Source organism: Phaeoacremonium minimum (genome assembly GCF_000392275.1).
Source record: "Phaeoacremonium minimum UCRPA7 unplaced genomic scaffold PA7_03_scaffold_60, whole genome shotgun sequence".
Lineage (NCBI taxonomy): Eukaryota > Fungi > Ascomycota > Sordariomycetes > Togniniales > Togniniaceae > Phaeoacremonium > Phaeoacremonium minimum.
Genome location: NW_006920967.1, coordinates 53,793 through 65,778, shown reverse-complemented (window position 1 = coordinate 65,778; position 11,986 = coordinate 53,793). Strand labels below are relative to the sequence as shown.

Genomic DNA, 11,986 nt, shown 5'->3' with positions numbered 1-11,986 from the left:
TTACCTATCGACGTACTGATAGAAAGGATCGTTATACCCTGAGCTGATCGGCTTTGTCGTCGTGGCCGGTGGCGAAGGCGCGGTGCAGGAGATTCCTCCAGCCGCCAACGCGAGCACCTACGCAGCAACTAGAGAGGACCAGATGGTAACAGACGTTACCGAACAGCGCATGCTGCACTGGGCTCCAGGCCCTGCTCCCTCACTATATGGTGCCGGCGCGAGTCGTCGTGTTAGACCGGATGCCAATTAACGCCAACAGTAAGGTCAACTAGTATGCGCTCCTATAGAAGGCATAGGATACGCTGAGAGCTAAGCTATCTACTGCTACTTAAGTAGCGCCTTATAATAAGGTTAAGGTAGCGCTTTATAAAGAGTTTAAAGGCATATTTAGCATTAAGATTAGTATTACTAATATCTTCTTTAACCCAGGTACTGATACATACCAAGGTCCGCCCTGGCGATGGGTCGACCCTCCTTATTGGGTGACTCTCAGAATGATGTCGACAGCTTGATTCTAGCCGACTTTGCTGAAGAGGGAGAAGAGCATTTGATTCCTGGACTTCAGCATTCTGCCAGCTTAGTCATAGCAATGAGTTCCCTAACGCTTATCCTTTCAGATGTACTGCAGACCTTGTATACCGTCGCAGCAAAACGGGAGTGGCTTGTTAAATCTTCAGAACAGCTCATGCAGACTTTTTTCATTCTGAGCATGCTCTTCAATAATGGAAAGCATGTCATTCAGATTTACTTGGTCTGGGATTTCCGTTTCCTGATTCTACAGGTTCAACTTCCTCGTATCAGAGGTGACGTCTCGTTCTAACAACTCTAAGAAATCTTCTACTTGCCTACTACACCTCGAATATCATCCTTTGTAGGGCGGTTCTGTCGAAACTGGAAAGAAAGCGCGCTGATGCTACTCATGTCTGCGAGGTGGCTTCCAAGATGACATCCGGTGCCGTATTGCTTTTAGAGAACCTTACCGTCAGTCAGCAAGCCGCCCTTTGGTGTCCATGTAAGTTAACTCCATCTTCCATTAATAAATAGTAGCATCCCATGATAAGCATGTGTAAATCTAAGCATGTTTCCTACTTTAGTTTCGCATGCGTCCTTTTCCATTGTTGGAAGTTTCATCTTAAGCAGATTCCTTGCCTCAACGGACAACGAGACCTCCCATAGATGGGCAACCAAGTTTTCGGATTACATCGATTGTTGCAGCTTCATTCCGATAGCTTCCCAGTTACTAACTACGCCTTAGCGAGCCTTAAAATTCTAGCAGACCAGCAACCTCCTTCAGAGTCTTCTGAATGACCACTTCACGTGTCGCTCATTACACCTTTTTGATACTAGATCTTTACATGTAGGCTGATAAAAGAGTCACTTGCGCTAATCGTTTCTTCACGCTCATCGACAAGTTTAATATCTTAATATAAGAGCCCGCTAGAGATACGGTGGCGTTGTTGTTTAATTCCGCAATCCCCGACTGCCAAATGTTGGCCTAGAAAGGGGGTTCGTGGTGATCTCATTGGCTCGTTCGGGTATCTTCGAATCTGGTTGGCTGGCTTCCTCTGTCCTGACCCGCGCATGATTCTCCTGAGCTGAGAAACGAGCGCGAAAGAGCCTCTTGATACAGACTCGCTCTTTAGGAAATGCGCATACAGTATTTATTCGGGGAGCACCAACTCCCCGGCACCGAATTCTTCACGTTTAAAATGCCCTTAGAACATCAATCTTAGATGTCGACGACAAGTTTTGGCTCGACAACCTTCTAGCATTTACTTTCGAAATGGTCAACAAAGGTGTTTCATTTGACCCAGCTGATGACATTCCTCCTCTGGAGGGAAAGGTCATCCTCATCACCGGTGCCAATAGCGGATTAGGGAAGCAAGCCTCCCTTGAATTGGCCAAACACAATCCTGGAAAGATCTGGATGGCTGCTCGTAGCTTGGAGAAGGGTAATGAGGCACTTGAAGATATTAAGAAGCAAGTACCAGACGCAGCAGTGCACTTCTTGGAGCTAGACTTGAGCTCTTTTAATTCGATTAAAGCTGCTGCCAGGACAGTTCTCACGTCCTCAGAACGCCTAGACATCCTGATGCTCAACGCCGGACGTAAGACGCCCCCTTCCATAAATCAACTTCGACAAACTCAATATTAAGCCCAATAAGCCTAACTCTCGGAGAACATTCTCTTCAATCATTTGTTGGAAGGAATACTGACGACACAAATAGTCATGGGCTGCCCACCCAAGCTGACGAAGGAGGGTTACGAGATCCAGATGGGTACGAATCATATCGGTCACGCGCTCCTCCTTAAACTCCTCGAGCCTACCCTTCTCAAGACTGCCACTCTCTATCCCGTTCGTGTCGTCAGCATGGCCTCATCTGCCTGGAAATGGGCAGGGCCGGAGAAGATTCAATTTGACACTCTCAAATCTCTGGAGGGTGCTACACCAGTAAATCGCTATATCCAGAGCAAAACAGCGAACATGTTGTACGTGCAGGAGCTTGCCAAACACTATCCACAGTTCACGATTGCCTCTATCGACCCCGGTGAGGTAGCAACCCAACTCTTCTCCCGTGATCCAGGCGATGAGCAAATGATTCACATACAGACCGAAGTGGCGCCAAAGGCCTGGCGACCTGTCGAAGAAGGTGTGAAAAATCAGTTGTGGGCGGCAACGGCTGAAGGTGTCAAGAGTGGCCAACATTATGAGCCTATCGGACATTATGCGCCCTCTGGTCTGATGCTCGATACCGAGCTCGCGAAGAGACTCTGGGAATGGACTCAGAAGGAACTGCAAGGGCAAGAAATTTGAGAACACTGTCCATCTATCGAATCTACAATTCGACTATTTGAGACAGGATTAAAAACGACATCTCGTTCTCGTCAGCGGGTATACCTTGCACTCGATATGAATTATATCAGAGTTTTCATTCAAACCACTCGTTGGTAGTAGGATCATATTTTCTGGTGATCACCTCGCAGATGTTGTTGTCTTTCATTCGTTTGCAAGTCAATGTGCTAACCGCTGACGGGCTATCAGGCAGAGTGATGTGGATATCGCAAACCCTTCGCGATGCTGGCAAAACCAGTGTATCTAAGCTCATGTCTGCCGGTTCGCTACCAGCGTAGCTGTTCTTATTGGTGAAGACGTCTGGATAGCAGTCTCCTTCTTCAATCTGTATGATTTGTTGAGATACAGAAGCTGCAAATGTAGAGTCCCAAATACCCTCTTTACTCGGAAACACACGTAAAAGCTCGATAGCTCGATATCTGATAGAGCGAACCCGACAATGTAAAGCTGTGTAAAAGAGGGGTGGGGTCCAACCAATATCGGCATTGAATAGGAAGAGTTCTGACCCTGAGCGAAACACCGGATTGTCTAGTGAATGAACCGCTTGGACAGCATCTAACACCTTGCTCGAATGATTGATTATGGAAGTGAAAGCATTGGTGTGAGAGTCAAAAGCCACCTCGTCATCCATACGGAAACAAGTATCGGCCATAATGACTGCCATGGCGTAAAACAAGAACAGGAGCTCATAGCCAATCTTCGAAACACGGCCTAATTGATTCTGAAGGTTGACTCGAGATGCCTTGTAAGTAATAAACCATCCGTCGAGGTCAGATTTGATGCGTTCTTGGAGTTTGACAAGGTCCCGTCCCGGGACATACTTCATCGCGTCTTGAGCACTCGCCTCTTGGTGACAGCGTTGCGAGAGATCTATGACTTCGCTATACATCGAATCGAGACTAGATCTTGCTTGAGCAACAGAGCCGAATGTTATCATTTGCGATGCCCGATTATCAGCAAGTCTCATGGTCAAGGGCGCCCGATAGCCATGACCAAATTGCACGGCAAGCAGGTTCATTCGTGTGAAAGCTTCGACGAGCCAATTGTCGATAGTCGTCCCAAACTCGCGTTTTGCCTGAAGTGCAGTTAACAACTTCATCCCATTTTGAAGATGATCGTTGGCCGTAATGTAGCGACCGCGGAGAAACTCGAGGCAGATAAACAACATGCAGCAAATAAGAGCGACACGAGTCGCAGCCTCGCCCTCACACCCAGATCTAGGCTGAAGAAGCGCATTGATCGCTTTGCTGTACTGCCGCAAAGTGAACTGCTCCAGTCTGTCGGGATCTCTCTCCCATTCAGCCTCTCCTACACCAAAGCAGACTCTCTTGTGAACTGAGCTCAAAGCTAGCATGGCATGAAATATCGGTGGTTCTTCTAAGCTTGCTTGCATGACGAGTGTTTCCCAAAATGGTGAACCAAATGCGCCTTGCATCTTGAAGCTCGTTTTGCAACGGAACCATTCGGCAAATCCACGTTCATCTTCATTCTCTAAAGAAATGATACCGAGAAGCTTCTTCTTCGTCAGAGAGGTCTGCAGAACAAGATCGAGAGTGTTCCCTCCTCCCCAGACTTCGTAGCCCTCACAGACCCGGCCAGTCGAAACGCACTTCACACATGCCGGTCGACCTTCATCACACTTGACTTTTCGAATTCTGGAGAAACGTAAGCGACAGGATTTGAAACAGAGAAAGCGTTTGCTTACTTGCAAGTACGACATCCGCTTCTCACTCTTTTCTTCAGCCTACTCGGTCCGGTACTGCCGGGACCCTCAGTCCCGGAATGGGGAGTACATCTAGCGCGACCCATCACGTGCTAATGCTAGATATTTGACACATACAAAGAGCTCATTCAAGTTACCGGCTTTCTACCGGTCATGGAAACCTTGCAACCCTGGTTCTCGTCGTTGATATTTGCATTAGCTTTCTGCCACGTGACGCGGAGTTAAGACCCCGGATGTAAGCATACCTAAGTATCTATGTTCACCTATAACTCTTCTCCAAAGCATCTAAATTTTAATGTCTTCTCTATAAATTGATTTTATATATATCTTTTATGTAGGAATTAGGTATTGAGTTAACTTTTGCCAATGTTAAAAATAAAGTGTGATCTTTTTTATGTTAAGCTCTTACGTCTTTTCTCGCCTTTCATAGCTATAAACTAGCAGGTCCATCATGAGGAACAGGAATTATACTAGATCCCCAGCACCTTCTTCTCGTTGCCTTCTTTGATTTCTAAAGACATTGTGCCTAGATCTCTCGCCTCCACGCAATCTTGTATTTGACATTGGCTGCATCTCAATCGCATCTTGAACTGTTCGTCGCTGAGAAGAAACCCTATTAGTGCCAGATGCCATCAGCACTGGCGTCTGCTCCGCAGTTAGTGGATTTGCAGTGTTTCTACTGGCTTCCGTGCCATGAGCGGTCGTTGATGATGTCTGGGCTAACGGACTGCCATTGAGCCTTGGTTCGCTGTTGAGTTCGTCTTGGCTTTTCTTCTTCTTTCTTCCCCTCTTCCACGGCTTTGGTCTATCTGGCCTCCCCTCATCATGCTCCTCCTGCGCCTCAGCTGCACGTCTCTTGGCTGCACGCTGTCGTTTTTGCTTTCGAACTTCTTCCTTCATTCTTCTGACCTTTTCCTCCGTTTTGCGCATTAATGATTGGCTATTCCACTCGTCGCGACCAGTAAGCCAGACACGATACAATCCGGTGTGAACAATGAACACGGTAGACAAGTACATGTAAGCAGACCAAATCAATGCACGAAGGAAATTGCTGAAAGCAAGGACGACTGCAGCAATGATTATTCCTGCAGATATCGGGACTTCGGAGTCGATTAGCTCGTATTAAGTCTCTTCAACAGGCATAACGTCTTACACATGAGTTTGAATTGATCATATAGTGTCCAGTTGCTTCCTTGAAAGTCGGCATTGTTCATGCCGAACACACTCGACATGAACGATAGAGGCAGCTTTCGAGCGTTAGCTAGAACGGTTGTGGTGTCTTCGCAGCGTCACTTACGAAGACGATAGTTACGATTGTAAACATCATAATTGCCCGGCCTTGTCTGACTGTCTCCTTAGCCTGCTTCACAGATTGCCATGCCTGAACGACGCTGGCTTGTTGTTGTTTTAATGCCAGCAAGTCATTTACCTAGAACCTTCGGTGAGAACACTCTTGAATTTCTCAGTCTCTGCGACCACTCACACTTTGTGCTGTGCTCTCCGCACTCTTCTTCAATCCCTCAAGCTCATCTATCCGATCGGTAACTTCAGAGAGAAGGTCAAAAGCTTCTATCCGGAACCAGTCAAACTGCTCTCGTTTCTCGTGTTCGTTAGTATGATCATCCATTTTCTTCGATACCGTAGGCATCGGCGGGCGCAGGCCATCATCCCAGTCATGGTTGGATGATTGTTCCCTCCAGTGACCTTCAGGGTCCAGTATGTGCTCGACGTGCTTAGAAAATCGTTTCAAAACCTCTTTCTGCTTCCTATTGATATGTATCATGATGTCCAGCTCGTCAATAATGTCTTTGATCTCCCTTTGTAGCCTACCTTCCGGATTGATATCAAGCAAGGGAACGTGTAGATCATTAGACTCGACATGCTCAGTCTTAGCCCGATAGATCTTGCAAGCTTTTTCTGTCCAATGCCAGAGATGTTGAAACAAGATAGTCTGACGATTTGTCTATTGATAGATCTCAGTTCAAATTCTATTGTTGCCTTATAAGAATAAATGATTACTTACTACATTACCAATGGCTTCGGCGAAGAGATCCATGACTTGGGGATGGCGATCCTTGTTCTGGTCAGCTCATGTCCACGGTAATTCTGCTATACTAACCTGAGTCTTAGTCCTATCAAAGAAGGTATTCGAGCACTCGTCTAAAATTATGAGGGCCAGGTCAAACACTGATCGAATTTGGTTCTTCCGAGCGGCTCTGAGTCGGTTTCGAATCGACTTGTGAACGCCTGATGGGTCCTGCTTATTGGTCCCGTATCTCCTGGGAAAGCATGTTATGATAGTCCTTTCATCAAGAATCCACATCCATAACTGGTCAACCATAACTAAACGAGACACTTTCCGAATGTCACTCTTACATTGGTCACATCCGTGAATATCATCGCATGTATGATCAGGCCAGTGCAACACTTTTGGCAGGTTTGGTCCGGACTCTGACTTGATCCACCATGGGCCCGCAAATTTCGATTGAATCTTGTCGAGTAATGATACACTATTTTTTGGGTTGAGTTCTTCCAATCGATGTGCGAGTTCTGTGTTAAGCGTTGTGCTTCGATATACCACCTGATCTCGGTCTCGGGCCTTTGTAGTCTTCAAAGTCCAGTAGTATGACTGATCTAACGTTCGGCGGGGATGATATGGAGGGTCTTTGTGAAGGAAGTTCTCGAGGAGTTTCTTGTCACGAAAAGTCGCAATGGCTTCATAAAGACGGGCTGCGTCGATAAGAAATTGACCGAGAGGTTTATGCGGCACCAACATTCGCCCATTCGCGTCAAATTCAAGTCCTTGGGCGCCTTTCGCATGATGCCTTTTGCGCGTGGCGTTGATCACCTCAGTCATCGTCCTAAGTGGGCCATGGTGTTTCTTTTTATTGTCTTGCTCTTTCTCATTGACCGGCATCTCAGCGACAGGCTCATTGCTGGCTTTCGGGGCGGCTCTGCTATTTATTCTTTCCTGCGTTTCAGTGGAATTCTTTTTGCGAATTTCTATTCGATGTTTTTCGGTCTCCGCATCGATCACTTGTGCCATCTTCTCCCGGTTACGATCAGTTTCCCAATGGAGATAGGGCATCTGAGACAATGAGTAATGCGCTGTAAGCAAATACGGAATGTTGTATAAAACTCACAAAGAGTACAAGGTTTTTGGGATTTTGCTCGACCTCCAGTATGTCTTGATGAATTAGAGCCAAGATCATTTTGACTGAGGTATCACTCACCAGAAGAAACCGTTTCGCAAAGCGGACGCAAGTGCCGTGCGTGTACAACAGCACGACGACCGCCGTGCTGCTGGCCCCTCCAGTATTCTGGCCTTAACACCATGTAGCTCCTGCTCCGCTTTTTTATGGATGGATTTCTGAATAATCCGTTATAATCGGGTCGATCTTCTTTGAAGTATCTCGCGATGACCTCCTGTACTTTGTTTTAGGACTTGAATCGGATGGCGACCAGTGGAAAAGACTCACCTCAACCCACTGTTGAAACAGATAGCAATTAGCAAAGTTCTAAGGTTATAATTGATCTGAATAAAACGAAAGCTGACCTCCATATTATTACAAGGTATATGAAAGTATCGAAGTCTGTCTGGATTTCGCTCTCCCCAAAGTATTACATCCGGATTCTCCGCCTCGTCACCCTTTGCCAAGAGATACTTCATTGCAACACGTTGGTCTGGGAATTGGCCCTTAAAACGCCAATCTTTTGGTGGTTCATCCTCCGGCTTCAGATAGTATGAAGAACTTCCAGTCTTTGTAGAAGCTAACGATGCTTCTCTGGACAATTGTGGTCTGGCTGAGGGGCCCGAATCAGATTGGGACGGTAGCTCAATCTCCTCGTCTTCTGGTGATGTGCGCTTAAATTGTACCACATATGCGTTGACATCGCGTTCTAACGAGTAGTCTTGGTCAACATGAAGATGATCAGGTTCGTCGAACCAAGTCTCAGGTAATTTCTGATGTTGCAGCACAATATTGCGTATGGCCCTTCGTTCTGCTGGGATATCGGGCTCTGCTTTGGTTGGTTGTGTCGATTGAAGTGGTTCCGGCTCATCGACAGGCTTGCCGTGATCGCGCCTCCATGCTCGTACCTTCTCAATACCGTCTTTAAAAACCGCTGAGCGTTTCCAGTCCTGGTGGCTTTTGGCCACACAATCAACTAAATTCAACGGAGCCAGTTTCTTTGCATCGCTAAGACCCAGCTTATTGTCAAGAGGACGTGAGGCATCTGCTTTGATAGCGCGCCTCAGAATATCGATCCGGTTATATTGCGCCTCAACCGCGACAGCAAGACTGCCAATCTTCTTCCTAACCCGAATTTCTGCTGCACTTCTTCTGTCGCCCTTGAAGTCCGGATGAAATAGTTCAATCTTTTCCATTTCGATCTCCTGTTCATATTGCCAAATGTCTTTCTCTATGTCGAAATAGTCCTTCCTTTCACCGATCTCGATACAACCGAAGTAGTGGAGAATAGGGTCACGGATATCTTCCGGATCATGTAGCTGTGCCGAGAGGCATGTTGGCTTGATATCGTGCTCGCCCATAGCGCTTTTTGAGATGGATATTGCGGGCAAATGGTTATTCAGCGGTACAAAATGCACGAGAACAGCTGCACGTGTAGATCAAGCCCTTATAAGAGGAAAGGTCAGTACTGAGACACCGAATTACATGTAAGCCACAGCACTAAGCCCAAGGAACCCAGGGGCCGGATATGAGCATGGAGTGTGCCGGGCTTGGCAAGCTGTCTGCGGCTCTGTGAAGTTTAGGTAGTGTCTGTTGAAAAATTGTGAAGGCCGAAGCCATGGCTTTCATTGGTTTGGACTACTGGACTGGTTCGCAGAATGTGTGCCCCAAAACAGAACACCGGCTCGCCGGTGGCTGGCCACTGAGCCAATACAACAGGGAAGATGGGCACTAGGGGATGAGATATTTCTTTCTGTTCTCAGCTCTCGAGTCCATTTCCTAGGTTCATGCAATGGGTGGTGCATCCACTCTCAAATGCAAAAATTTGACGGAGAAGGTGGCTGGATGCGGTAAGTACAGCAGGGATTGTTACAATCACCTTATATGAAGCATGCCAATTGATCTCGAGCATCACATACAATTTTTCATCAAGGGTTATCTTTGTTGTGGGAACTGGCTCGCGAGGCTCTGCTGCACTCCTTAATCGGGCAGGTGTTCGAGTAGAGGTCTGGCTCTTGGTACGCTGTCCCCTGTGTCAATGTGATGTATCTCCTGAAGCACTTCCCCATCTGTTTGTGTTACCCTGAGTCTGGATAGAGCCAATAGCGCTCAAAAAAAAATAAAAAATAAAAAAAAAGGCGTCTATGTAGTATAACCATAGGATCAGTGATCTGTAGGACATCCAATGAAACATACACGAATCTCGGCCAGTCCGAACTACATGAGATCAAGGTGGATGCGACAGAAGTCGAAGGTGCGGGCGGACGGCGCACCACTCATGTTGTAACCTCCAAAGACGGCCTGAGCGCTTTGGGGGCGGATTGCACACCATCTCTGGCGCCACATCTGCACGAAGAATACCTTGCCCCCACGAGAATTCCTCTCCAACAAGCCTAATCACCGTAGACCCTGCAATGAACAGCCATTATTGCGTGCCGATAGAGCCGCCTTGCAAGTCCAAGGTTAGGAGGACAGGGAATTGCGATAGATGAATGGCAGCGTGGCGCATGCCGGGACTGTTCAGCACATGACTAGAAGCCATTCAGCTGGCTTTGGCAGTCTCCAAAGGCTCTTGGGACGGTCAACGGTAGAGTAATCATAAGGTGATATGCAATTAGAGAGTGACCGGAACTGTAGATGATTTCTCTCACTCATGTGTTGTTTGCTGATTTTCAAGTGCACCGTTTACCCGTTACTCAGTGTTTGGTCCTCGTGATGGACCCGGGGGTGGCGGTGGACCTCTGGATGGACCTTCACCATGGTCGTCTTCCTCAAATCTTTCAACAAATCTTTCTTCAACGTAGATTCTCCTTGGCGCGGCCGGCGGCGGAGGCGGTGGGGCATACGTTCTAGTATTCACTCGTATTCCTGCATGCCCATCTGCCTCTGGTCGCGGAATGTGGGCATGCGGGCGAATTCCGCTGCGAGAATACATCAGATTGCTACTTTCAGTCCTTTGTTGAGCGGCTGGAGAGCTGTGTTGATGACGGCGGCGTCGATAAGTCGAAGCTCCTAATTCGTAGGCTGGTGGCGGTGAGGATGATCCTGAAGAAGACGACGACGAAGCCCGTGTACTGTGGGTGCGTCCAGCTTCTTCCCTATATGCATGGGAGGTTCGTCTCACCCTCTCATGGCGGCTTTGATAAGCGTGGGTTTGATTTGTATTATGACCCTCCATTCCCCTTGACTCTTGTCGACGAACGCGTTTCTCCTGATAAGGCAGGCGAAGAACTGGCGCTCTGAATTGGCCACTCTTCACGCCATGACCGAGATTCACGACAGAGCTGTAGGCCCATAGACAGAACCCAATACTTATGAGTAATACGGCACTTCCTGATATGAGAAACCATACTGGATCGGAGTCAATGATGCTGAAGATCGCCTGATTTCTTGCCGTCAGCTCATAAATAGTCAAAGGCTAAGTCTCTCGAACCCACAGCTACAAAGGCAATCGGAGTGAAGAGGACAGTAAAAGCCGTGAACCACATCATAATGAGATTGAGTCTCTCCCCCGATAGATTGAACTCCTTTGAAATGGAGTTAGTAGAACTGTGTGTGAAAGGTGACAATATGGCAGCACACTCACAAGATTCAAAGCTGCTTCGCAGCGATCTGATAGAGACTCTAGACTTGTCTCAAAATCCTCCAAGCCTAGTTCTATTTCGTGAAGCATCCGTAGAAGGCTCGTTCTATCTCCACCTTCACCTAGTCCAGTCTCAGGAATGATCTCAAGAATGATCTCAAGAATGGGTATGGCCATCTGTGCGGAGGTTTCTTCGAAGAAATTGATGGACGCAACTCACTCTCGCTAATCAAGTGCCCCAGTCGAGTCAGGGCTCCCTTGTGCATCAATATGTCTGGAAGACTATATGACATTGACATCAGGCCATTGTTGAGTTGGTAGGACCTTCCAAATATGCCGTAAAGATTTTTTTCCTGGTTCGACGTCTAAGAGTATCTCAACAATTGTCTCAAACTGAGAGCAAATACATTGGAAACTTACAGCTTCTTCATAAAGTCGTTCAAATTGATAGAGAATTGTTTTGAAATTGTTCAAACAGTCGTAGAGAACAATGTAGATGAAGAGAGGATTACGTCTAATTTGATCAAGCATCTCTGGTTTCCTATCAAAATATCGCCTGAGGCACTCGGCCAAGTCACGAACATGATTTGCTCGGAATACTAGGACGACAAGAGGTGATGTGTTGAAGTTGGAAC

General features: G+C 47.1%; 1 protein-coding gene across 1 annotated transcript; it reads left to right on the top strand.

The window, feature by feature from the left end:
* Positions 1 to 1,646: 1,646 nt before the first annotated feature.
* UCRPA7_1077 (putative short-chain dehydrogenase reductase protein) lies at positions 1,647 to 2,815 on the top strand (the record flags this gene model as incomplete). The annotated part of the gene is made up of 3 exons (XM_007913662.1): positions 1,647 to 1,657; positions 1,720 to 2,108; positions 2,229 to 2,815. The coding sequence occupies 3 exons, from the start codon at positions 1,647 to 1,649 to the stop codon at positions 2,813 to 2,815; spliced, it is 987 nt and encodes a 328-aa protein (XP_007911853.1).
* Positions 2,816 to 11,986: the final 9,171 nt, after the last annotated feature.